The 27,522-nt window shown below is 41.6% G+C and overlaps 1 protein-coding gene across 1 annotated transcript; it reads left to right on the top strand.

Annotated features, from left to right (window-relative positions):
• Positions 1-3,393: 3,393 nt before the first annotated feature.
• Positions 3,394-26,778, top strand: LOC5574100 (COP9 signalosome complex subunit 3). Its single transcript, XM_001661121.2, has 7 exons — positions 3,394-3,831; positions 3,904-4,058; positions 4,124-4,214; positions 24,704-25,434; positions 25,494-25,676; positions 25,855-25,925; positions 25,997-26,778. The coding sequence occupies exons 1-7, from the start codon at positions 3,777-3,779 to the stop codon at positions 26,010-26,012; spliced, it is 1,302 nt and encodes a 433-aa protein (XP_001661171.1). The 5' UTR covers positions 3,394-3,776; the 3' UTR covers positions 26,013-26,778.
• The last annotated feature ends 744 nt before the right edge of the window (positions 26,779-27,522 follow it).

Raw genomic sequence — 27,522 nt, forward strand, 5'->3', positions numbered from 1 at the left:
GTGGTATACCCGTGTACTTTGTTTAGTGCATGTCGTTCTACTCCATTACTATTGAGAAATAATGAAGCAGTCGTTTTTTATACAAATATCATTCTTTACCATTTTGCATAGCCTCTTTAGAAAAAGATACCGCTATTAATACCTTTTGGAGAGAACAGTTTGTCACCATTAAACTCTCAAAAGCGCGCCCCTTAATCAGGTTCGGCCACTAAGCTGGTTGAATGATACTGATTTTGACCATGCATCGGTACTCTAGCGTATCAAATTATTGTTTCTACTTATAAGGTTCAAAGTCGTTTTTTGAAACTGTGAACAGGTTTCATCGCATGAGACATTTAGATTCCTTGAAACAAAAAGCTTTTTTTTTTTTTTTTTACTTTATTATAGAGACTTTCAGCCCTGAGCTGGTTCGTCTCTGAAACAAAAAGCTTATTTTAGAAATCAAGAGGTCTGCTACTCCACTGATTCGGAATCGTTTCCCTCCTAGATATCGAAAGATAAACTCTTGAACTTGGAAAGAAATTGTCTCATGCGTTGAAACCAACCTTAGATGCTGATTGAGCCATTTTTCCACTTCGACCTCCTCATCATCTAGGACAAATAGGTGGGTCTTAGTGGCTTGTTACTCTCTTATACTCTTCCGATCGTAACTTATAAGTATTAACAAGAACAGACACAGCACGAGTACAATTTGGTAGATCTTATCCCGTAACGCACCTCGAAAAGGTGATCTACCCGCGTTACGGGTAAAGATAACCTTTACTGCGGGCCGTGTTTACAAAAAATGAACTATTTCGCTACACATTCATCCACCTCATGTTCATTCGGTGAACATTCCTTCACTGGATGTTGGTCCGGATGTCATTTTATGTAAACACGGCCCGCATTTAGAGCGGAAAAGAAAATGAAAATCGACAATAAAAGAAGATCGTGGATAAGCACCAATGAGAATATATACCGAGGTGAGGAAAACGACATTTAGTGTGAGTGACATCCGTGTACGGTGAATTCCGTGAATCACAACTACAAGCAAGTGAGCTCCCATAAAAAGCCGTATAAATTAGTGACGTATCCAGGTTTTTAAAAGCACTAATGGCTGCCGCAAACAGACTCGCTTTCTGGTAGAGGCATGTCGATTTGACGTTTGGCTTGAGTCGTTTTCTATTCAACGGACCCAAGCTAAACGTCAAATCGTTTAATCCCTACCAGAAAGTGAGCCTGTTTGCGGCAGCCATTAGCGCTCGTAAAAAGCTGGATTAGATTTTTGTTTACGTTTTTTCTTGTTACTTATACATAGCCTTTGCTTCTTCCTCCACACCTTAGTATATATTCTCATTGGATAAGCTCATTGACTTATGTCATCCAGGGGACTGACACGGCTGTCATCCAGCATACATTTCGGCTCTTCCTCACATCGTTTTGGTACTTCGCATTTTGGTGCTCACTTTCTGGTCGGTTTGCCCTAACCTTGCTCCTGATTTTCGAGTATACGGCTCATACGCTGCTAGTGCTAGATTCTGGCAATTAAGTATATCGCATTGAATCGTCATATTTGATTACGCTTTTCATTTGTTTATTATTTTGTTAATGTTTTACGCATCAGCGAGGTATTATTGATGTCTCCTACCCATAAAAACACATGTTTTTTCCCTCCCAAAACAATCAAAACAAGAACACTGGACGCCATGTTGAATTGATGTTGGGTTTGTGAATACAGCGGGGATTCGCTGGTTGGAACACGACTGCCTTCCATCTAGCGAATCCGACCAGTTAATTGGAACCTGAGAGAGAGGAGACAGCTGGCTTAGATTGCGAGCTCCCTAAAGTCATGGGAACCTGTCATCAACTGTCACAGGAAAACCGCACATTCGAAGGGCAGAACGTGAAAAACCGTCAAAATTTAACCAATCTAAAACTGGATGTGTTTGAAAATTTAAGTTGTTTTCCTGTGCTATCGCATAAATAATAATTTTATGATCTTTTTGATAACAAATGGGATGTGAAAATGGTTTTGACCCAGTTTGTGCTCTCCGAACCATTGTGCACAACCCAAACATGGGAAGAAGAAATCAAAGAAGCCAAGAAAACAAGCCAGTTGTCAGTGAGCTGTCTCCTCTCTCTCAGATTGGAACGACTGACAGCTGGTGAAAATGCTCGATACTAACGCATCTGGAGAGCAAATCTTCACGAAACGCACATATTCATATGGAGACTTCAATGCGACGGTACTCCCCACTGTATTGGCTCATGCCACCCCCTGATGTCATCCCTATCCTGGTTTTTAAAAGCGTCAATGGCTGCCGCAAATAGGCTCGCTTTCTGGTAGGGATATGTCGATTTGACGTTTGGCTTGGGTCGTTTTCTATTGAACGGACTTAAGCCAAACGTCAAATCGACATATCCCTACCAGAAAGCGAGCCTATTTGCGGCAGCCATTACCCGGATAAAAAATACAATACAAAAACAATATAACGTATTGAAACAGTACCATTCAATATATTGGAAATAAAATACAGTATATTGTAAAATGACAATACAATTACAGTACAAAATATTGTTTTGAACAGTTCACTGTATGGTATATAAGATTTTTGCAATATAATGTATGGGTGGTTAAGTATCGTAACAATACAAATATAGATATTTTCTCATACAAACATTTTGAAAACACAATATGATATATTGTTCATGTATTGTCTTGATAAGCAATTCATGTATTGTTTTACAATACAAAAACAATTCAACAAACTGTATCATGGTTCAATGTCAGCTAATGTCAAGTGACTTTTAAAAAATTACTTATTTTGACTTTTTGAATATTTTCCACCCAACATTTCTTGCTTTTTGAACTTGTTTTGTTTATTTCTTTCAGCAAAGCTACATAGAAAAAAGCAACAGTTGTTTTACGCGAAAATAGGAATTTGACCAAAATTGTAAGGTATAAAACCAATTAAAAACAATACAATGTTCTGTTACAATATATTATATTGTTTTTGAATTGTATATCCAAACATGAATAATATTGCTTCGACATTCAATTACAATACGCTGTATTGTATCCAATACGTTATATTGTACATCAATGGTTTATTCCATTCACTGAATGATACGTTTTTATCCGGGTAGTGTTCGTAAAAAGCCTAAAAAGCTGGATGGATTTCATACATTGAATCATCCCTCCTTTCTATATATCTTGGCTCAGCTGGTCACCCTATTTTGCTTTCATGCAGAAGGGCCAACTTTCACCACCCTGTCAAACTTGCGTGTTTTGACCGTCATGCAACACACACACCACTACCCAAATTTCGACAACATCACGTATCTACACGGAGCTGAGTGTAGTAGTGTCACCGAAAGGCCGCCTTCGACGGGAAATTTTCGCATTCGAATGTCACTTTTCAACCTTATTTCTTCGGCGAGAGTTGTGTTGTGTTGAGTGTTGTGCGTAACAATAATCCGGAATTTGCCGATAAAATTGCATCTCTCGGGTGAATTTGGCACCGGCCGTGTGTTCACGCGTAAAAATAGCATCCGGCGGAGGTGTTTTCGTGCAGCGAAAGCTATGCGAAAATAGTTTTGGGTGTCGTTTCGTGCTCGATTCGCAACTCGCTTCCCGTCGCTTTTCTTTCGGCTGACACATTCCGGGAGCAGTTTTGGGTTGTGTTTGGTTTGGTAGTTCTCGTAGGTAGGATTTTGTTGTTTCGAGAAGGGAAAGAGTTCCAGAAGGTGGTTCCTTTGTACATCAGGGCAGTAGATAGCGCACATTGTGGGGAGCCATGGCATCACCGTTGGAACATTACGTCAACCACGTCCGGACGATGAGCAATGCCGGTAAGTCATTAAGGCCTAGGCCTTTTGATGGTAAGGCAGATAGGAATGATTAACATGAATTTTGTTTTGCAGGAAACTTCCGAGAGTTGGTGGAGTATTTGCTGGAATCGACGGAACTGCTGGCCAAGAATGGGAACATTTTGGACAATGTTTTGGAAACGTTAGACATCCAGCAGCACTCGCTGGGGGTGCTTTTTGTGCTGGTTGTTAAATTCAGCGAACCGAATGTAAGTATCGAGATTTGTAGGATCAAAATAGTGTTTGAAATTCTAATGTATTATCTAATTTTTAGAACCACGACGATACCGAGAACGTGCTACGAGTTGTTCGGGAGTTTATAACCTTATGCAATGGAGAGCAGGTCCGGTTTGCTACACAGCCATGTAAGTTGAATGTAGGCTTTTCATTGTACTTTCTTTCTCTTCTTCTCTCTGACGTTACGTTTCAACTGGGGCAGAGCCTGCTTCTCAGTGTAGTGTTCTTATGGGCACACCACAGTTTTTAACTGAGAGCTTGCTTCTGGGCTTGGTTGACGAGTGAAATGAGGTGAGAGATCTCGGACTCGTATAGCGAGTTGACGATACCAGTGATGTTAGCAGTTTTTTTTTTGACAGACGATCTCTATTTTAATGCAAGTCTCGTAAGTCTATTTCTAATGGATGGTGTCTCGTGAAATCTTTTTTTATGACAAAACTGGTCTTTAAAGCCACTATTTTCCTTTTTACCCTTGCAGTAAATTCTGGTGTATTAAGATTCCTCGAATAATAGCTTCAACGTAACTGCATCCAGTAATTTCATCCAGACATGAATCCATCAACAGATTGTCTCAGATATTGGTCAACAATTCCTTGTAAGAAATCTATTAAGAGTTCTTCCAGGGACATCTGACTAAATAGGATCAGAGATTCCTCATAAAGTTCCTCCATATTTTTTCCCAGGAACTTCTTGAACATTTCATTCACGAATTACTGTTGCAGTTCTTTCAAACTATTCTATAACATTCATCAGCAAGTACCAGTTCCCAGAATGCACCATTTCCCAGAAAGCTATATGTATATCAATTTCCTTTACAATTATCACTGATTTGACAGGCTAAGGTATGATGTGTCAAAATAAGTACCATTAGTGCACCAGATTCTGCTCATTTAAGGGAAGTTATGTGTTCAAATGTTTATTATAAAATAACTATTGTGATGATCAATACTATTTTTATGTCACAATGTAGCTCCAAGAAGAGGCAATCAGCGGCAAAATAAAAAGAATTAAAAAAAAAAATAAAAAAATTATTAATTGCTTTTGTTACTGCATCTTAGTGCTCCTATTTCCGCTCACGGTAAACAGATTTCGTGACGAACTTACTAAAAAAGTAAGAGGTTGTTTCCAAGATACGACCGCCAAGTTGACGTTGGATAACGTTAGCCTATCCTATTTCCTGGCTTGAGACCGTCACGAACTTATGAAAGATTTCTACTTATAAAAATCCAATAAATTTTCATACTATTTGTTGCATGTCAATTCTGATCTATTATGGACATTGTGTGTTATTATTTGGTTGGTACGGTTACCACTTCAACACCGATAGAATCGGTCGATGGAAGAAGAAGCATGAGCGGTAACTCTTGTTCTTCAAACAAATATTCCGGTTGAACGTTAGGTCCAAGCATGATCCACTAAAATTGGTTGCTTTAGTGAGTTTCGAAGCCAGTTTGAGGTTGAGGTACTTCTCCATGAACCGCGAACTCTATGTTCCGTAATCCGGGGTAACATTGATCAGTTTTTAGGATATTTCTTAAATATTTCATCCAAAAATGTAAATGTTGTGAGTTTCATATTTTTAAAACAAGTACTGCCGCCCATAGCTCGTAACTATATACTGTATTTAGTTTTTTGAAAGATTTAAGCATGTTTACAAAAATGTTTTATGTGATTTTTTCACATGGGGGGGTAACATTGATCATCAATGTAATCAACGCTCGTTAATATTGAAAATGTCGTTACTTACATAAATCATGGCCCCTGAAGCCGAATATGATGTCCAAACGCTTACATCTCATTTACTTTTTGAGTTATTTTAAAATTAAAAACACCTCGAACAGCGGAATACTCCTAAAGGTAGGCAATTTCCTAAGAGAATTCTACATTCTTAACAGTAATTCGTTAATGTTGCCTAGTTGAACATACTTATCAAAATTTTGACAGCGGAATCGTTTTTGGCAATGCCATTTTTAAAGACAACCGCATTTTTTTTGCTCATATCGCTTGCAGAACTTATGTGAGACATGAATCTTTGGTAGTGTCATCCTTATCCATTGAAATCATTATTTCGGAAACTTGACAAATTTACGCATAAAGTTAACGCAACTTATTACGAGGTGAGTCATTCCGATCAATGTTACCCCGCAGATCAATGATACCCCGCATTACGGTTCTCCTCTTTGCTTAAATCGATGTTAAAGTTGCGTGTACATGTAAACGTCAAAACGTCAAAACCTTATAACAGCAAGAAAAATGTGCTTTTCTATGAAAAATAAGACATACCTTGATATTTCCCAATTTTTAATCATGAAAATCATGAAAATCAATAGTTTTTATTGTTGGAGTAGATTCGTAGAAAGATTTCCAATCGATTGGTGCAAGAATCTTGAAAATCTATCCGGGCGTTAGTAAGTTATTAACAGTCAAAATCTAACCACTTTTCGTGACGCGAGCGATTTTTCGTTTTTCGAAATTGTACCCCAGTATGTTGCCGTAAGACGTTATCCAACGTCAAAAAACTAGGGAAGAGAACACAAGAGAATTAAACTTTTATACAACACAAGCGAGGATAATCGTAAATCAACAACATGTAGACGAGATCGCGGGAGCCCAACACATCTCTAACTGAAACATAGGGTTGTCTACCTCGGGCCGCAAGGGTATCCATAAGTTGTGCTCTGGAGGCGTCCATATCCGGGCACTGCCAAACTACGTGATCGATGTCATCATAACCGGAACCACACCTATTACATATATTGCTCAGCGCGAGGTTGATCCTGTGCAAATGTGCGTCTAGCGAGTAATGGTTGGACATAAGTCTTGACATCACGCGAATGAAATCTCGACTTACATCCCAACCTTTCCACCACGCTCGCAAGGAAACTCTAGGGATTATGGAATGTAACCACCGTCCCAGTTGGCCATTTAGCCAGTCGCTTTGCCAACCGTGAATAGAACTTTGACGTACTAAATGAAACAATTCATCGTGTGAAATTCTTCTATCATATATCTCACCTTCCTCAGCGCCCACCTTTGCGAGAGAGTCCGCCTTCTCATTGCCATAAATTAAGCAATGTGAGGGGACCCATACAAAGGTAATTTTATATGATCTTTCGACCAGTGCACACTTCTGCTCTCTTATTTTTGTAAGAAAGTAAGATGCATGCTTTACAGGTTTCATCGATCGGAGTGCCTCAATTGAACTGAGACTATCCGAGAAGATGAAGAAGTGGTCTGCGGGCATGTTAGAGATCATCCCAAAGCGAAGTTGACTGCTGCCAGCTCAGCAACATAAACCGTGCAAGGTTCCTGAAGTTTTCGGAAGGCGGAAGAGTTTTCATTAAAGACACCGAAGCCAGTGGATCCATTTATACGTGACCCGTCAGTGAAATATCTCCTGTAGGATGGACATTCTGGAACTTTGCGTTGAAAATACGTAGAATAGTTATACATCGAAGTTGATCTGGAATTCCATGAACAGCTTGTTTCATGGACAGATCATATTCAACAGAGGAACTGTCATTGGCGAAGCGTACACGTGGAGGGTTATAACATGGAAGGCTAATGTCAGATGACATGTAGTAGAGATAAACTCTCATGAATTTTGACTGAGTGTTCAGTTTGAGCAATTCTTCGAAATTTTCGATGACGAGTGTGTTGCTCACTCCACACTTAATAAGTATTCTTAGCGAGAGCTCCCAGAATCGGTTTTGTAGCGGTAAAACCCCTGCCAGAACCTCTAGGCTCGCATTATGTGTCAAGTGCATACACCCTAAGGCGATACGCAAACAACGATATTGAATTCGTTCCAATTTAATCAAGTGGCAGTTTGCTGCTGAGAGAAAACAGAAAGAGCCATACTCTAGAACAGAGAGAATGGTTGTTTTATAGAGTTTTATGAGGTCTTCCGGGTGAGCACCCCACCATGTTCCGGTAATTGTTCGTAGAAAATTGATCCTTTGTTGGCATTTTTCCGTTAAATACCTAATATGAGTTCGCCAAGTGCCTTTTGAATCAAACTAGACCCCAAGGTATTTTGAAGTCAAAGACTGGTCGATGTCTGTTCCCAAAAGCTTAAGCTTTAGTTGGGCAGGATTCCGCTTCCTTGAAAATACGACCAGTTGAGTTTTTTTGCGGAGCAAACTCGATCCCTAAATTTCTAGCCCAAGTGGATAGATTATCAAGGGAATTTTGCAATGGTCTTTGCAAGATTTCCGCTCGTGGGCCCTTCATAGAAACCACAGCATCATCTGCAAGTTGTCTTAGCGTGCATGGTTCTTCCAAACAGTTGTCAATATCTTTAACATAAAAATTATAAAGCAAGGGACTTAGACATGAGCCTTGGGGAAGGCCCATATAGCTAATTCTGGAAGTTGTCAGTTGACCGAGAGTGAAGCTCATGTGTTTTTCTGACAACAGATTGTACACTATTGTGCAGGCTTTCTGACAATATTTCTATGGAAACTGAATCAAAAGCGCCTTTAATATCCAAGAAAACCGAAGCCAATTGCTCCTTGTCCGCAAAGGCTAGTTGAATATCTGATGAAAGCAACGCTAGACAATCGTTTGTTCCTTTGCCCTTGCGAAAGCCAAATTGTGTACTGGAAAGCATGTTGTTTGATTCGACCCAGTGATCGAGTCGGGATAGGATCATTTTTTCTAACAATTTCCTTAAACATGATAACATAGCAATCGGGCGGTACGAATTATGATCAGACGCTGGTTTCCCAGGCTTTTGAATAGCTATTACTTTGACCTGTCTCCATTCAGGTGGAACAATGTTGTGCTCCATGAATAAGTTGAACAGGTCAAGCAACCGTCTTTTAGCGATATCGGGGAGATTTTTAAGAAGATTGAACTTAATCATATCGCGTCCCGGAGAGGAGTTGTTTGATGAAAGAAGAGCCATAGAAAATTCCAGCATAGTGAATGGTCTGTCTAACGCATCGTCTCTCTGAGTTTCCCAGAATTGCGGTTGAGCTGGAACTGAGTCTGGACAGACCTTTTTTGCGAAGTTGAATATCCAACGATTGGAGTATTCGTCACTCTCATTTGAGGATGAGCGGTTTCGCATGTTGCGAGCCACTCTCCAAAGCGTCGTCATTGAAGTTTCTCGTGAGAGGCCATCGATGAAACGTCGCCAATAGCGACGCTTCTTCGCTTTAATAAGATTCTTCAGTCTTTTTTCGAGCTTCGAGTACTCTAAATAAAGTTCTGAGGTACCATATCTACGAAAAGCTTTAAAGGCATTAGATTTTTCTCGATACAACTGAGTGCATTCATCATCCCAACCAGGTGTGGCTGGTCGTCTTTTGAAGGATGCACTTGGAACTCGTTGCTTTTGGGATTCTAATGCACTTTTATTAATCAATTCTGTTAGGAATCGATACTCATCCAACGGTGGGAGAGTGTTGAATGATTCGATACCAAAGGTTACCGCTGATGCAAATTTTTGCCAATCGATATTCCTAGTGAGGTCAAAAGGAACCTGAATTGACTGTTCTGACCTTTCAAAATTATTTCTGATAGAAGTTATTATGGGCAAGTGATCACTACCATGGGGGTCATCGATCACCTTCCACATGCAATCGAATGATAGTGAACTTGATCCCAAAGACAGGTCAAGACGGCTTTCTTTGCCGTCGGATGAAATACGTGTCACTTCACCTGTGTTCAAAATGTTCAAGTTGAAATCGTCGCATAAGTCATAGAAAATAGCCGCTCTATAATCGTCATAAGATTCGCCCCATCCAGTACCATGTGAGTTCATATCACCCAGTATTAAAACTGGAGATGAGAGCATGGAGACTGCATTCCAGAGATGACGGCGGTTTATTGAAACTCTTGGAGGAATATAAATAGACGCTACGAAAAGGTCTTTACTCTTTACGCTTATTTGGCAAGCAACGATTTCTATGCCTGGATGAGTCGGGATGGGGATTCTGTAGAATGAGTGGCACTTTTTGATCCCTAAAAGCACACCCCCGTAATTATCATCTCGATCCTGGCGTATAATGTTAAAATCGTAGAAGTTAAGATCATCTTCAGAAGAAAGCCATGTTTCACAGAGTGCAAATATATCACAATCGGAGTTGTGAAGCAAAAACTTAAATGTGTCTAATTTAGGTTTTAGACTATGACAGTTCCACTGTAGCACAGTGATCATATCTTGTACCTCACTCGATGAATTATCCATCGAAAGATATGATCGAAGCAAGGAGGGGCCACGAAATAGTCAATTCCCTGAGATACTCTTCTATTGCGGGGAGAAAAAGGTCGAGTATGCCTCTGAATGAGTCTGAAACTCCGAGGGCATTGCATATGCGATCCACAAGGGCCGTAAAAGTTATCAGTCCTCGCTTGGCCACGGGGGTTTTCGAGGAAGAGCGAGGGACTTCAGAGCTTTTTTCTTGCTATCTTGTCTAGAGCTTCTTTTTGAAGTATATTTAATCGGTGGAGGCGGGGGCGGCAGATCTTTGCTGCAACACGGAACGGAAGCATCAAAGACCTGTTTCTTCGGCAATTTCAAATTTGCCCCACCTCCTTTTGAATTAGGCAAACTTTTGAGGGAAGATTTCATTACCTTACGGCGCAGTCCCGGAGAAGATGGAGACTTTCTTTTACCGGGTGCGTGTACCTCCGAAGAATCTCCCCCATCGGTTTCGTCGTCGTTCGCTTCATCGGAAGACAACTCTTGAAAAGAGTTACCAACTGGGATGGCTGATGAAGACTCTTTTGCGGACGGATTTAAAGATTTTACCATTTCCGCGTATGTCTTCTTGGAGCGCTTCACAATTGAGCGACTCTCATTTCGAATGCGTCTTTTATAAGCCGGGCATTTCTGCAGGTCATGAAGTTCCTCGCGACAGTAGCTACATTTTTCGGCTTCCTGTGTGCAAGCATCTTCCAAGTGAGCTTGGTTGCATTTGCCACAACGGGGCTTGTTGTCGCAATAGCTAGCACTGTGGCCAAGCTGCTTGCAGTTGGTACAATTGAATACCTTCGGCACGTAAAGACGCACTGGGTAAAAAGCACTGTCAATACAAACAAATTTCGGGAGGGCGGAACCGGGGAAAGTCACTCGAAACGAGGCTGACGGCGAAAACACTTTCTTATTTCCTTCCATGGAAACTGATTGTAATTGTTTACAATCCAGTATAGCCACATCAGGAATGGACCGGTTCTCAAAGACGCCTTTGCCAGTCTTAATGTCTTCGCATGTTAGACTCGCGTCGATAATTTTCCCTTCCACCTCGACTTCTCGTGCCGGCACATAGACGCAATATTCCACAGTAAAAGCCTCATGCTGAGCAATTTCATTCGCTGCTTTGTAACTAGGTGCAGTTACACGCAGCTTGGATTCATTCACTTGGTGAATAACGGCCCCAGGATATTTACGCGTCAGCTCCCGAGAAATCGAGAGCACGTTCAAAATCTTCTTTTTGCGCCGGAAATAGACAACCCAAGGCCCAGCCGAAGACGGTTGATAGAACCGCGTTCGAGCAACGAGATCTCTAGGAGGCGTATCGCCTCCATCCGATTCATCCATGCGGAAAAAAGCTTAACCGCAACCAAATTTTTTCTTCATTTCATTTTTCAAAAATTATAAAAAAAACAAAAACAAAAAGTAAGAGGTTGTTTCCGAGATACGACCGCTAAATTCACGCTGGATAACGTTAGTTTCTTCTATTTCCTGGCTTGAGACCGTCACAAACCTATGAAAGATTTCTACTGTTAAAAATCCAATTAATTTTCACACTTTTTGTTGTATGTCAATTCTGACCTAATATGGACATTTTGTATTATTTGTTTGGTTTGGTTAACACTCCAACAATAGAACCGGTCGATGGAAGAAGAAGCATGAGCGGTAACTTTTGCTCTTGAAACAAATATTCTGGTTGAACGTTAGATCCACGCACATTTTTGGTTTCCGCTTCCCACTACATGGAGCCAAAAATTACGTACGAATTTCATAAGAGAACGCTTGTGAATTGCTTTCTTGACTGGGTTTCCCTCTTTCATGAGATTGTTTTAAAACACAAAAGTCCGATATTCACAAGAAATTCTTGTCGTTGTCATTAGAGATCTTTTGAATACCTATCTTTTCTTAAATTCAATGAGCGATTCTCTAAATACCTAATGATTCTAAAGAATTCCATAATTGAAATCTATGATCCTTCATATGATATTACACTCATTTGTATTATGAACGCAATGATCGATGGAAGTTCACAAGTTTTTCGTATGAAATTCCTACGTGTTTTTTGATAGGAAGTTGACTCTTTTTCGCAAGTGTTACTAATCATTGTCATACGCACACTTATGAATCTCTATCGATAATCGATTAAGTATTATTTCATAAGTCTTTTATGGAATATTATAAGATTCTCGAATGAAAAACAAAATACTTCTTATGTCGTTATTCCATAGGAAAATCTTATGTACCTCATACGTAGAGTTACATATTTCTCAGGAGCACATAAATGTACTGACGAGCCTCCAACCGAACCGTCTCTCGGCTCATCTAAATCCTAGTGTGCTGCGCTAGACGGAGGCTCACGAAAATTCTAAAAGCGCGCGCTAGGTGATGTGCTCTCGGGGAGACTCGTCTCATGCGCTGCTCGGCGCTACGGCTCGCCATCGGTATCCAAGTTGTGAAACAACTGCTTAGTAACGAAAAGCCTCTACAACTATTTCCGCCTTATTATGCAGGTGTCTAGATGACCTAAATGATATGGTCGAAGACTCGTGGTCCAAGAGTTATAATTTCGATCCTCATTGAAAACTTTTGTAATCACTTCAATTAGTGCGCTGAATTTTAAACAGCGCTTGTGACACAGCGCGGGTGAGACCGCAGTGAGACACATCTCAAAAAAAATGAGGCGCACCAAAAAAGGTCTCACAATGTACAGCGCTCCCGTGTGCTTGCAAGCAATGAGGCTCCTGCACCTAAAGCTACAGCACGTGCACAGTAACTTTACTCATACGTTCGATTTCCTCAGTGAATAACATAATAAGGGTATTCACTTAACAGCGTAAATCGCTGTGTATTTTGATTATCTGAAATGTTTCACTATATTGAGTAAACTACAAGAAGAACATTTCAAAATGTCAAAATTCGACACATTTTCAATCTAAGCATACATTGGTCATCGCCAGGATTGTCATCATAAAATATTGATACTAATTTTGATGAAAATATACGTGAATTGAATTAATAGAACTTTCCGGAATATGGCTTGAAAGATTCAGCACCTTGTTAGTGCGGAATTTGGGCGAAGTTTTGAAAGAAGTGTATGTCGGTGATGCTACCACAAATGATAAGTGTGGACCTATCCAATATCAAAGTTCGTGGAAAGGTCATATCAATAGCTTTCCATGGGCAAAGCATTGATCCTGAAATGCGTTCAGTTTCACTTCCATTACGCTATTGCCCACAAAGTTATCGATCGTGATGCTGTTTATGCATGTGTTAAAATAGTAAAAATTACTGGAAATGGAACAATGGTTACTACTCTCAGGAAACTACCGAATGAGACCTTTGAGGGTAGGAGGTTCCATAGTTCTGGGAATCAAAATCCTAAGTATTACTTTAAATAACGCTTTTATTTTCCAGTAATAGTAATTTGAGGATTGGCTTGCATCTTCACCATAATGACCATCGATGAATCGACTAAGGTTTCGAGTATCTAAAAAAAAGTCATCATGAATTGAACTGTTCCATTATCCAACCACTTACACTTACTTTTTCAACAGAATACTGTCCAATCCAGCACGTCTGCTTGGGCACGTCAGGAGTTAATCATCAATATTAACCTCCTTTTCCCGAGCAGCCTAGATAGCCGCGTAGTGTCGGTAGCGGTTGTTTCAACTGGCTAAGAATTAACACTACGGACTGCCTGTTCCGGTGGTAAAAGTACACCTCACAGGTGACCCCTAATTTATGGTGTGATGCGTACCGTGCCTAAGAATGAATGGTTAGGGGGGTCTAAATAAAACCTAACCGCTAACGGAGCCTGTGGGGTACCAGGGCGCCCTCCACAGTATTGAGTCCTTCCTGTGCTACCCGGAGCAATGGTGCAGGTGACCTTGTGTTTCTCCGAGATAATCGGCTGCCCTTCTTCAGTCTCTATCCTGAGGCTTAATAAGGGTGGGATTATGAATATGTTGACATTTAATTTAAATTATCACCTATATGGATTCGCATTATGCGTTTTACACAGTGTATTCTGTGCTCTTTCGCCTTTGGCGACTTTAAATAGATACCGATCTGGTTTTTTCGTTGCTGGTCTTTTTCGTGCTGAGATTGCAAAAAGCTTAATCCTGCCTAGTTTGGGTAGTGGCTACGGTTAGGTTAGCTCAGATCAATCTTCAGCATAAAAGAACAGCAACGATCAATCTTTGCAGACTCATGCAAAATGGTGCAGCCCAAGTGGCGCTAGTTCAAGAACCCTACTTTCGTAGAGGGAACTTCTATCTAGGTAACCTTGTGGACCCAGTTTTTGCTACTTTTAGCAAGCTTGAAATGGAAAACTCGCGCTCCATGCCCCGCGCATGCGTGCTCGTTAATAAAACAATCGTTGCTACACTCATTTCTGAGTTAACTACCAGAGATGTATGTGCTGTCACAATCGATGTTTCTGTTGGTGACCTCAACAGGAAGTACGTCTATTGTTCGGTATATTTACCACATGATGAACCATCCCCAACGGATGACTTCAAACGAGTTGTCGTACACTGCGTAACAAAAGGCCTTCCGCTGATTGTGGGCAGTGATGCCAATGCTCATCACATCATCTGGGGCAGCTCATATATCAATTTAAGAGGCTCCAGTCTGATGGAATACTTAAGTAGTACAGACCTTGGATTACTTTACATAGGCAATCGCCCAACCTTCATGGTTTCTAATAGAGAAGAAGTGTTAGACATAACGCTCTGCTCGAATAGAATCAGTCACGAGTTGACGAATTGGCATGTATCAGATGAGGAATCATTATCTGATCATCGCTACATCTTCTTTGAACATTCAAATGTAACTGCGCAGACTTTGCGTTTTAGGAATCCCCGGTCAACAAACTGGGAACTCTACATTGAATTGGTTGCGACCAAATTTCATGGATATTCTCCGTCCATTGAAAATCCAAGTGATCTGGATGATGCCGTTGATACTACAACATCCTACATTATGGAAGCTTTTGAAGAAGCATGTCCTCTGCGGTCTGTAAAGACTACAAGAGGGACCCCATGGTGGAATTCCGATCTGACTAGACTCAGGAAACAATGTAGAAGGAGTTGGAACATACGCCGTTCAGCTGGATCAGAGTCGTTCAAGTCAGCTCGCAAGGCTTACAAGAAGGCTCTTCGTTCTGCTGAACGATCCGGCTGGAAAAACCTTTGTACAAATGTTTCCAGTTTGAGTGAAGTCAGTCGGTTGAACAAAATTCTTGCAAAATCTAAGGATTTCCAAGTGAACGAAATTCGCTTACCTAATGGTGACTTTACTTCTTCCGATGAAGAAGTTTTAGAATGTTTATTCAATACACACTTCCCCGGATGTGTGGACATAGCATCTACGGATGAACCAAATGTCTTTTCATGTAGTTACGAGTCTCTGGCCTCGGCTCGCAGTATCGTAACTACTGAATCGATTCAATGGGCACTTAATAGTTTTGCCCCTTTCAAATCTCCAGGAGCGGATGGGATTTATCCTGTTCTGCTCCAAAAGGGATTTGAGTCTATCAAACATGTTTTGAAAAAGCTACTTGCAAGCAGTTTTGCTACCGGGTACATTCCCAAATCCTGGCGTGATATTACTGTAAAGTTTATCCCAAAAGGAGGACGTGCGTCGTATGAGGAAGCGAAGAGTTTTAGACCAATCAGTCTGACCTCTTTTCTTCTGAAATGTCTGGAACGCATCCGTGATGTTTATTTGGCAAACATGCCTCTTCATGTGAATCAACATGCTTACCAATCTGGAAAGTCCACTGTGACTCTTTTACACAAAGTTGTATACGATATCGAGAAAGCATTCGCTCAGAAGCAATCGTGCTTGGGTGTTTTCTTGGATATTGAGGGTGCCTTTGATAACGTGTCTTTCGATGCCATATTGGAAGCCGCACGAAACCATGGGCTACCTACAATGATTACCAATTGGATTCATCAAATGCTCAAAAACCGACATCTCTTCTCGACATTGCGTCAAGCAGCGATTCGAAAATTGAGTGTTTGCGGATGCCCCCAAGGGGGAGTCTTGTCACCACTTTTGTGGAATCTCGTAGCAGATACGCTATTGAGGCAACTCAATAATTGCGGTTTTCCAACTTATGGATTTGCCGACGACTATCTAGCTCTGATAGTTGGTATGTGCATAAGCACCCTATTCGACCTGATGCAAAGTGCTCTTCAGGTAGTCGAGAGTTGGTGTCGCCAATATGGCCTTTCCGTTAACCCGAATAAAACATCTATTGTTCTTTTTACGGAAAGACGAAACCGCGATGGAATTCGACCTTTACGTCTTTTTGGCACTGAGATTAATGTGACTGATCAAGTAAAGTATGTCGGAGTCATTCTAGATTCCAAACTTTTATGGACAGCTCACATTGATTTCAGAGTCAAAAAAGCTTGTATGGCCTTCGGTCAATGCCGGCGAACCTTTGGTAAAACTTGGGGCCTCAAACCCAAATATATCAAATGGATTTACACAACAGTTGTTCGACCAATATTGGCATATGGATGTCTTGTGTGGTGGCAAAAGGGCGAAGTGAGAACAATCCAATCAAAATTGGGCCATCTCCAAAGGATGTGCTTGATGGCGATGTCTGGTGCGTTCTCTACAACTCCCACAGCAGCGCTCGAGGCCCTTTTCGACGTTGCGCCACTACACATATATCTTAAACAAGAAGCACTTTCTTGCTCTTACCGTTTATGGGTACTGGATCTACTGGAGAAAAATCCAGTGAATCGTAGATCTACACACACTTCGTTGTTTCCACTTTTGGTGAATTGGGACAAAATTGTCCTTGCTCCAAGTGATCTCACAATTGCTTGTAACTTTCCTTACAGGACATTTACCACACAATTCCCTTCACGGGAAGAGTGGACGTCTGGCTATTTGGAAAGAAGTATATCAAACAATATAGTATGTTACACTGATGGCTCCCTTCTTGAAGGTAGAGCTGGTGCAGGAGTATATTCTCGTGAGCTAAGGCTGAATCAGTTTTACTCACTTGGTAGAAACTGCACCGTTTTTCAGGCGGAAATATTTGCTCTTATGTGTGGAGTGCAATCAGCACTTCAACAGCGCGTAATGGGTAAAGTCATATACTTCTGTTCAGATAGTCAGGCTGCTATAAAAGCTCTCGCTTCGGCCAACTCAAGGTCGAAGCTTGTTATCGCATGTCGAACTCAAATTGAGGAACTGAATTCAGTCAACTCTGTAAACCTTGTATGGGTACCTGGCCATTCTTCCATCGCTGGAAATGAATTGGCTGATGAGCTAGCTCGCGATGGAGCATCGCATGACTTCATTGGCCCTGAGCCGGCTATTCCAATTTCGAAGTGCTGGGTGAAGCTTCAGATAAACTCTTGGGCGGCAACTCAGCACAAGCAATATTGGAATAGTTTGGAGTCGTGTCGTCAAACAAAATTGTATATTACTGAGCCATCTCCAAAGGTGGCGAAGTATTTAACAAATCTGTCAAAGCAGAATTGCAGTCTCTTGGTCAGAGCGTTGACAGGCCACTGCCGACTCAACTATCACATGGCAAATATTCAGCGTGCTGACTCATTTGTGTGTGATAGTTGTGACTCCGATTATGGAACTTCGTATCACCTGATATGTAACTGTCCAGTTTTTGCGCAAATGCGATTCCAATTACTTGGTAAACACTTATTAAGTGAAACTGAATACAGAAGCCTGAATCTTCAGGACATTCTGTTATTCTTAACCCGCTGTGGTAATGAGCTATAGGCTCTCTTTACGCTCATGCGTTTTGCAGTGCCCTTTTTAGGGCGCTGTTCGAACCCATTGTGGTATGGAGCTACATGCTCTCATTTCGCTTATGCGATCTTCCCTCTTCAAGGGACCCCACTCCTATTTCCTCCCATCTTTCCCTTCCCTTTCCTCTCCCATCGGGTAGATGATGAAATAGGCTCAAATATGGCGATGGCACAAATCTCCCAACTGGTGGGGAACGTGCCTTTGGAACCGGCCTTCTGATACCTGAAGGTTTCGAGTATCTAAAAAAAAGTCATCATGAATTGAACTGTTCCATTATCCAACCACTTACACTTACTTTTTCAACAGAATACTGTCCAATCCAGCATGTTGGCATTGAAAGGTGGTCCGAATATCGTGAAGAAAACGGTCTTCACGAACAAAATCTAATAGATGGAAAATTCTGAGATCAAACAATAACAAATGTTGCGAAGAATCGTTCAACCTGGTGGGTTGCTAGGTTGTGTGTTTGTAATTAATCATCAAGAAGAATTATTTCATTTGAAATATTTCTTGGCTTGTTACACACTTTACGCAACTTTAAGTGAATACCCCTAATATTATCGATAGAGATTCATAAGTGTGCGTATGACAATTATTAGTAACACTTGTGAAAAAGAGTCAACTTCCTATCAAAAACACGTAGGAATTTCATACGAATTTCTAATGGAATAAATACATAAGAAGCAGCTAATGAGACACATATCATAAATGTGTTTGAACGTGATTGGGTAGATAAGAAAGGGGTCAACATTTTACGATTTTTCAATAGTTTGTTGCTCATAATCAATAGTGTTCTCCATTTGAATCAATTTAAATAAATTTCCGATCGATTGATGGATAAATATTGAAAATCTATCAATAAATGGGTGAGTTATTGGCAGTCAAAACCTAACCATTTTTCGTCGCATGCTCAATTTTTCGTTTTTTGAAATTGTACCCCATATGTTGTCGAAGGACGTTATCCAACGTCAAAACACATTTGTTAGAAAATGTTGGCACATGAGTCGAAGAGGCTGACCGTCGTACTTGTTTTCCTGCATTCAGTTTTTCAACATTGTTGAAAACAGACAAGAAAACCATGAAAAATGATCAATTTCACCCGAAATTACGGTGCATGTAAACTTCAAACGTCAAAACCTTATAACAGCAAGAAAAATGTGCTTTTCTATGGAAAATAAGACATGTCTCGATATTTACCTATTTACCTCAGTTGACAACCGCTCTTCGTGCGCGACACACGTCTTTCTCGTAGCATCTCGTTCTCTCGTTCATCTTTTTCTCGCGATTCCTGGCCGAAAATTTTGCACTGGTGCAAGATGTCTGCGTACAGGAAAAACACCCTTGTCGTTGATTTTAGCGTCCTGCCAAAGCGACCTCCTTTGGAGCAGGTAGAGGAGTTTCTTAAAAAGTTTATGAAGCTCGACATGGCCGACGTGAAGAGCATTCAATTACACAATCTGAATAAGTGCGTGTATATTGAAATGCTCGACGCTAGCGTAGCTCCGCGGCTGCACAAGCAACACCATCTGCAGTACTGTTTCGTACATGAGGGAGTGACGTATTACATCCCTGTATACGTAGACGGTCCCACTACAACAGTGAGGATCCTGGATCTTCCACCGCATATGTCTGACACCGTCATAACGAAACATTTAGAGCAGTACGGAAAAGTGATTTCGATCCAAAAGGAGGTTTGGAAGAACTTTTTTCCGGGCGTGCCAAACGGTGTTCGGATAGTTCGAATGCGGATGGTCAAAACGTTGCCATCGTTCATTTCGATCGAAAACTACAGCACCGTCATCAGCTTTCCAAACAAACAATCGGCTCGTGTCGATCCAAAGCCACAAACACCTTCAAGTGATGGCAATGGGCAAACCATAAGCAACAACCAACACGTTCAACGCGATGCCACTGCTCCATCACCGACCGACTCTGAGGAGTCAAATACAAGCGAAGCTGAATCTGAAGCAGAACATGCGAAGACTGGGAATGACCGCGATGAAGACCAGCATGCAGGCGATACAATGGAGCTCGAATCTGGAAAGCGGCGGTTGTCAACTGAAGCGGATGGTACAGTTGAGAACGAATCAAAACGGACTTGCAATCAGAATGACCCTGATTCAGAGTGGAGAGTCCACAACACGAGGTCCAGGAAAAACAAAAGTTGTGCGAAGTTTGATATGTCAAATGTAAAATTAAATTGAATTTCCAATGACACGAATGCACCAGCGAGGTGTAAAGTGTCACTAATAAAAAAAAAAAAAAAAAAAAAACCTATTTACCAATAGTTTAGTCATGAAAATCAACAGCTTTCATTATTGGAATCGATTCGTAGAAAGATTTCCAATCGATTGGTGCAAAAATCTCGAAAATCTTTCCGGGCGTTAGTATGTTATTAATAGTCAAAATCTAACCACTTTTCGTGACGCGAGCGATTTTCGTTTTTCGAAATTGTAAGACGTTATCCAACGTCAAAAATGCATAATTTCAATTTTCGTTATTTATCCTGATATTTTCTGTGGTCAAACCATATCTACTAATGCAATAGAGAAGGCTGTATACTATAGATTCTATAGAATCGACATTTCTTTGAAATTTTGTTCAATTTTTCGCACGAGTGGTTATTGGAACACACACAAATTCCTAGTGGGCCAATAACCGCTCACGAGGTCTTATGTTTTCAATATAAAGAATTATTTTATCAAATGAAAATGATGTCAGGCGACTTCATTTGAAAGTTGTTAATATTGCTAGAATATATCCGTGCTAAAAATGTTGATTTTTGACAATAAAAATCAAATTTTACGCTAGTGGGCGGAAATAGGGGCTTGAGCGGATACTGGTGCACTGATGGTACGTTGGTACCTACCTTGATACCTTGATGGCTACAGCGTAGCGTCACGCCATTGCCGGGCGTATTGTAGAGCTCCATCTTCGTCGGTCTTGGGAGCAACTTCTCCAGTTGCCCCGAACGTTTAGGGTCGCCAGGTCCTCTTCCACTGCGTACAGCCAGCGTATTCGTGGCCTTCCCCGAAGCCGCCGACCTCTACCTGGTTCCCTGCTGAATATTATTTTCGCAATTCTTTCTTCCGACATTCGCACTAAGTGACCAGCCCACTGAAGTCTGCCGTATTTTACACGCTTGATAATATTCGCATCTTTGTACACTTGATACAACTCGTGATTCATGCGTCTGCGCCACAAACCATTTTCGAGTTTCCCACCGAGTATTGTCCGCAGCACTTTACGCTCGAATACACCGACAGCTTTCCGGTCTGACTCTTTCAACGTCCACGCTTCGTGGCCGTAGAGAGCCACCGGAAGAATCAATGTTTTACACAGGGCGAATTTTGTTTCCGTTTGTAAGCTGCGGGACCTAAGCTGGTTACGTAGTCCGTGAAAGGCCCTATTCGCAACACGTCTTTTCACTTCGCGGGAAACGTCGTTGTCACATGTCACAAGTGTTCCAAGATAAACGAATTCTTCAACAACTTCAAACACATCCCCATCAAACACTACCTCAGCACCTACACCACCGTGCCGGACTCTATCTCTACTTGCAACCATGTACTTCGTTGGTAGAATTAATAGTCAGGCCTATCCTCGTTGTCTCCCTCTTCAGAGGCACGAAGGCCTCTTCCACTGACCTGCGATCAATTCCAATTAGGTCTATATCGTCCGCAAAGCCAAGGAGCATGTGCGACCTTGTGATAATAGTGCCATTTCTCTGCACGCCAGATCTCCTAATAGCAACCTCCAGTGCAATGTTGAACAGTAAATTCGAAAGTGCGTCTCCCTGCTTCAATCCGTCTAACGTCACGAACGAGGTTGACACCTAGTCTGCGATCCGAACACTTAATTTCGAACCATCCAGCGTAGCACGTATCAGCCTAATTAGTTTCGCCGGAAAACCATTTTCAGACATTATCTGCCAAAGCTCATTTCTTTTCACTGAGTCGTACGCCGCCTTGAAATCAATAAACAGATGGTGAGTCTGCAAGTTATACTCCCGGAATTCACGGAAACCAGCTTGGTATTTGCCGACGAAGGACTCCTCGAGCGGTCGCAGTCTGTTAAACAGGATGCGCGACAAAATTTTGTACGCCGAATTCAGCAGGGCAACTCCTTTGTAATTGGCACACTCCAGTCTGTGCCCTTTCTTGTAGATAGGGCGGATGAGGCCATCCAACCAGCCGGTGGGCAATTCTTCGTCCTCCCATACCTTCAGAAGTACTCGGTGGATCGACTGGTAAAGCTGCTCGCTTCCGTGCTTGAGAAGCTCGACCAGGGATCTCGTCCTTCCCAGCAGCCTTACAGTTCTTCAGCTTGCTGATAGCCTTTTTAACCTCTCCTATGGTCGGTGGGTCCACAGCTTGATCGTCGTCTACTATGTTCATCCTGTTCCTCGCTACATTTCCATTTCCACCGTTCAACAATTGCTGAAAGTGCTCCTTCCACCTGGCAGCCATCGCCGTTTTATCGGTCAGCAAATTCCCTTCTCGATTATTGCCCATGGCGGGCACTGATACGGTATTGTGCCGCGCACCATTGACTGTTGCATATAATCTCCGCATATCATTCCGGTTCATGCTTTCTTGAGCGTCAGCTACCACACTTTCTTCGTGCTGCCTTTTCTTTCTGCGGTGGATTCGCTTTTCGTCGGCTCTCGCTACCCTGTACCGCTCTCTGTTCTGTCGGGTACCGGCCACAAGCATACGGCTTCTGGCGACATTCTTCATGTCTGTCACTCTCTGGCACTCTTCATCGAACCAGTCGTTTCGTCTTCGTCGTTGACCAGTGCCGATCACTTCCCACGCCGTTGTTGTCACAGCTTCGTGGATAGGGTCCCACAGGCTGTCGACATCTCCAGCAACGTTGATTCTTCCCAACTGCTCGTCTAGTTGCTGACGGTACTGCGCAGCTACCCCATCAGTCGACAAGCGTTGTATATTGAAGCGCAGCGTTCTGTTTGTTGTGGAATTCATGACGCTGGATAACCGCGCCCGAATTTTAGCTACAACGAGATAATGATCCGAGTCGATATTAGGGCCTCGGAAGGTCCTGACATCCATGACATTTGAGAAATGTCGCCCATCAACCAGCACATGGTCTATCTGGGAGCAGGCATCGCCACTCGGGTGTCGCCAGGTGTGTTTGCGGATATTCTTTCGTGCGAAGTAGGTACTGCTGATTGCCATCCCTCTAGCAGCAGCGAAGGTTACTAGCCGCAGGCCATTATCATTGGTAACGGAATGAAGGTTTTCCGTTCCTATGACGGGTCATGGAATATTTAGTGAAATTTATCCAGATATTACACCGAGAAATCCTTGGACACTTCAGTAATTTCCACAGGGATTACTCTATACATTTTCCCAGAGACTACCCCAGGATTTTCTCCAGATATGTTCCCTCTAATTATTCAACTGCTTTATCCAGTTGTTACTCTAGTGGATCCCATGATTTCTGCAAGAGTTCTTTTAAGTAAGGTTTTTCAGAGTTAAAAAATGTTTTGGAACTTTTATTTCTAATATCTATATTTAACTCATAACAGATAAAAATGTCACTCACATCCCTGTGCATTTGATTCTTGATTAAGCCTTTTCTGGGTTGGGTACTAGTTTGACTAGAGCCAGTTTAACTACTAGTATTAGTAGTAGTTTGACTATGAGCCTGGGAAGTTTGACCCAGAAAGGGTTTAATCAAGAATCGATTTCATGAATACCCCTAGAAATTCTCCAAACGGAACTTTGGATTTCTGCAGATTCACAACGAATTATTCCAATCATTTCCAACAAATTTCATGGCAAGATCTTCGATGAATAAATAGCAAGATCCTTTATGTACTCATAGCCAGTTTTATGTGAGGTTTTTGACGATATTTTTGATCTACTTGGAAGATGCAATTTTAGATTTGTGTCAACAGTTTCGCCACATATACAATAAAATATATATAACAATAAAATGTGCTTAGAGATATCGTTGCTGGTGAAAAAAGTTTTTCCTTGAATCCAACATGAATTTTACTAGATCAAGAATTTCTCCAGGAATCAGCCCTAGGCAATGTCTAAAGCATTATTCCGAAGGCATTCTTTAAAGATTAGGGGCTGCTCATTAATTACGTAAGACAATTTTGGAGATTTTTAGATCCCGCTCCCCCATAGTAAGATATTCTGTATGACAATTAAACATAATTTGTGTTGCGCCTAAGAAATCTCGATCCCTAATGACTTGGCTATTGAACTATGCTCTATGAAACAGAAATTTGTTCATATAGTTCCAAAATCTTTCTGAAATTTTTCTTTGGGGGGGTGTTGAGATAATTCAACAAAAACTCTTACAAAATTCTCCAAATCAAAAATAATACAAAAATGAGTTAGATCAAGTCCTCCAAATTTGTTCACATTTTATGCAAGTCGCAGGATCACATCCTCAGGACTGTCATCCGTATTTTAAATTTCTTGGGCACCCGGGAAAAATCTGGGAATTGGAAAACTGTTTTTGAATAGACACCCTATCACCCTGCTTTAAAAATACCTCCCGGATTTTACAAAAAAAATCGAATAGAATTAAAAATATGGAATTATAAACTTTCGTTACAACGTTTTTTTTTCTTTGTAGATTTCGAGCTCTGCCACCAGTTCACGTCGGCGCTGGTCAAGAACAAACAGCACACCATCCAAGGTATTCAGGTGCTGTCGTTGGCCGTGGAGAAGATCCGAATGTGCGACAATCAGTTGACGCCCGTCCACGCCGATCTGTGTCAGCTATGTCTAAGCGCCAAAGTATTCAATCCGGCACTGCGTTTCCTGGATGTGGATGTTGCCTCGATTGCAACAACCGAAGACAGCAATCACGACACGAAGTACTTCCTGCTCTACTACTACTACGGTGGAATGATCTACGCAGCGGTCAAAAATTTCGAACGTGCCCTGTACTTCTTCGAGGTGGCCGTGTCCACACCGGCGCTGGCCATGTCGCACATCATGCTAGAATCGTACAAAAAGTACATCCTCATCTCGCTGATACTGCACGGGAAGGTCGTCCCCATTCCAAAGTACTCCTCCCAGGTTATTTCGCGGTTTATGAAACCGCTCAGTCACGCGTATCATGATCTGTCCAGTGCGTACAATAGCTCGAACAGCGACGAGGTGCGAAACGTGGTCAATAAGTACAGGGATTCGTTCATGCGCGACACGAACATGGGTCTGGTCAAACAGGTCATTTCCTCGCTGTACAAGAAGAACATCCAACGCCTGACGAAGACGTTCCTGACGTTATCGTTAGCCGATGTCGCCAGTCGGGTACAACTTTCAGGGCCCGCCGAAGCAGAGAAATACATTCTCAATATGGTAACTATCTCCATAGTTGTACGGTAGAAATTTCGATGTCTTACAGTTGACTATTGTAGATCAAATCGGGTGAAATATTTGCCTCGATCAACCAAAAGGACGGCATGGTGGTGTTCAAGGACGATCCGGAAAAATACGACAGCCCGGATATGTTCCACAAGGTGCAGCAGGAGATCGGTCGTGTGATGGAGCTGAACAAGCAGATTATGAAGATGGAGGAGGAAATCATGCTCAACCCAGTGGTGAGTATTATTTCTCAAATTGTTTGACCAAATGTCCGTTATGCCTAATGATTGTTACGCTAAATGTACTTTATGTCAAATGACCCAGATCCGTTTTAAAAAATATGACTTTTTTTCCTTATGTAAAACCGATTTGACTAATTATTGATACTTCTTATCTGAAACTTTTTACTTCTAGTACGTCAAAAAATCGATGGGCAATCAAGACGATGAAGTACTCGGTGGTCAACATTCGAAGTCGTTCGCTGGGTATGTATCATGTATCACAATTTTATCATTGAATGTAGTAAACTTAAACAACATTCTCTGTTCCATTGCAGCGACCCCACCGAATAATGCAACCAGCGGGTGGACTCAACCCAAACGACTGACAACCCAGGAAGCTAGCAGTAACAGTAGCATCAGCAGAACCAGAAACTCTTTAGCAGTAGTGTAGCTAAGTAGCAAAAACCAGGACGACGTCATCATTAGCAGTCGCACGTGCCACAACAGCTAACTCTATCAACGCCGTAAAAAATGTGGTAAGCACCCTAACAAAACGATCAATTGCTACACCCTAACAGCTACCGCAGCCAAGAAGAAGAAATCGAGAATAATTTGAAACCCAGTTATACTGAAAAAAAAAAACTACCCCAAGTCACTCAAACAGAAAAGAAAATTAATGAAAATCGCATCGAAAATACTGAAAAAATAAAAAAAACTTAGTTACAATTCATACCTACCTACCTAAATTTGCTGTGCATGCGATTTGACGAGAAAAAAGTCGTTAAAACGATCGCTTTGTTGAATAAACGTAAAACAATTTGCAAATCCGTGGCATTACTAACGATTGCGAGGTGGTGCGATTTGAGGGAGTTGTTAGAAAGATAAAAAGATCAAGTTTGCCACCTCCTATAAGGACCTACAATGGAAGCGGTGGGCGAAATCCAATCGCCCTTCGCGAAAAGAAAAGCGAAGGAGTGCGCGTTTTGTGGTTGGAAGAGAACGAATGTGAAACCTATTAATGCAAATGAGGGCCAGTGTAGAGAAGACTCTCAGACGATTGAAGACGAGACTGTGCGGAACGAATTCTCTCAATAAGAAGTAAGTAATTGCAAGAATATTTGTCGAAGCTTTTGTCGGGGACTTTGGTTTATGATGACGTCCTGTTTAGGTTGAAGAAACTTTCTAAATTTAATCAAAACCCAATTGTTTCACTATTTGATTGGTAAAACGGTTTTTCCATTGGAAGCTTAAAAGCGGAAGTGGTTCCCAACCTTTTGAAGTAATGACCCCTTTTGAGAATCTACAAGCGTGGTAATGTCAATTATGATTGATTTCATATCATATCCCTTTCGTACGCTAACACGATGTCGGTGAAGAAAATGAAGCAGAAGCAACTCAAGCGACGCAACTTAACCCTTTCCTGCCCATGGTGTCTGTAGAGCACCAAAACTTTCAACCTTTGTATCTTTCAAAATAACTAACAAAACCAAATTGTTGGATTCGATTAGCCGTATTGATGAGTGCCTGAACAACTACAACCCGAAACGAGACTCCCAAAAGATAGCGATACGTTTGAATCGGTTGGAAAAACTGATGGAGAACATCCAAGGACATCCAAGGTGAATATGAGACATTCGATGATTCCATAGAGCTGACAAAGGTAAAGCAATACTTTCGGGTTAAAGGTGGTCTTACTGTCCCCTCCTGCATCAGTCGAAACGCAGACACACAGTGCTTCCAAGGGCCAACATTCGTGATCGAAAATGTTTTTCACCCGAAAAGTTGGTTTTAGAAGTTTGGTGTCTTCAGAGAAGTTGTTCGGCATGTAGAAGCCCTTCTTAAGAAAGTATTATTTTTGGGA

This window comes from Aedes aegypti, chromosome 2 (assembly GCF_002204515.2).
Source record: "Aedes aegypti strain LVP_AGWG chromosome 2, AaegL5.0 Primary Assembly, whole genome shotgun sequence".
NCBI classification, from domain to species: domain Eukaryota; kingdom Metazoa; phylum Arthropoda; class Insecta; order Diptera; family Culicidae; genus Aedes; species Aedes aegypti.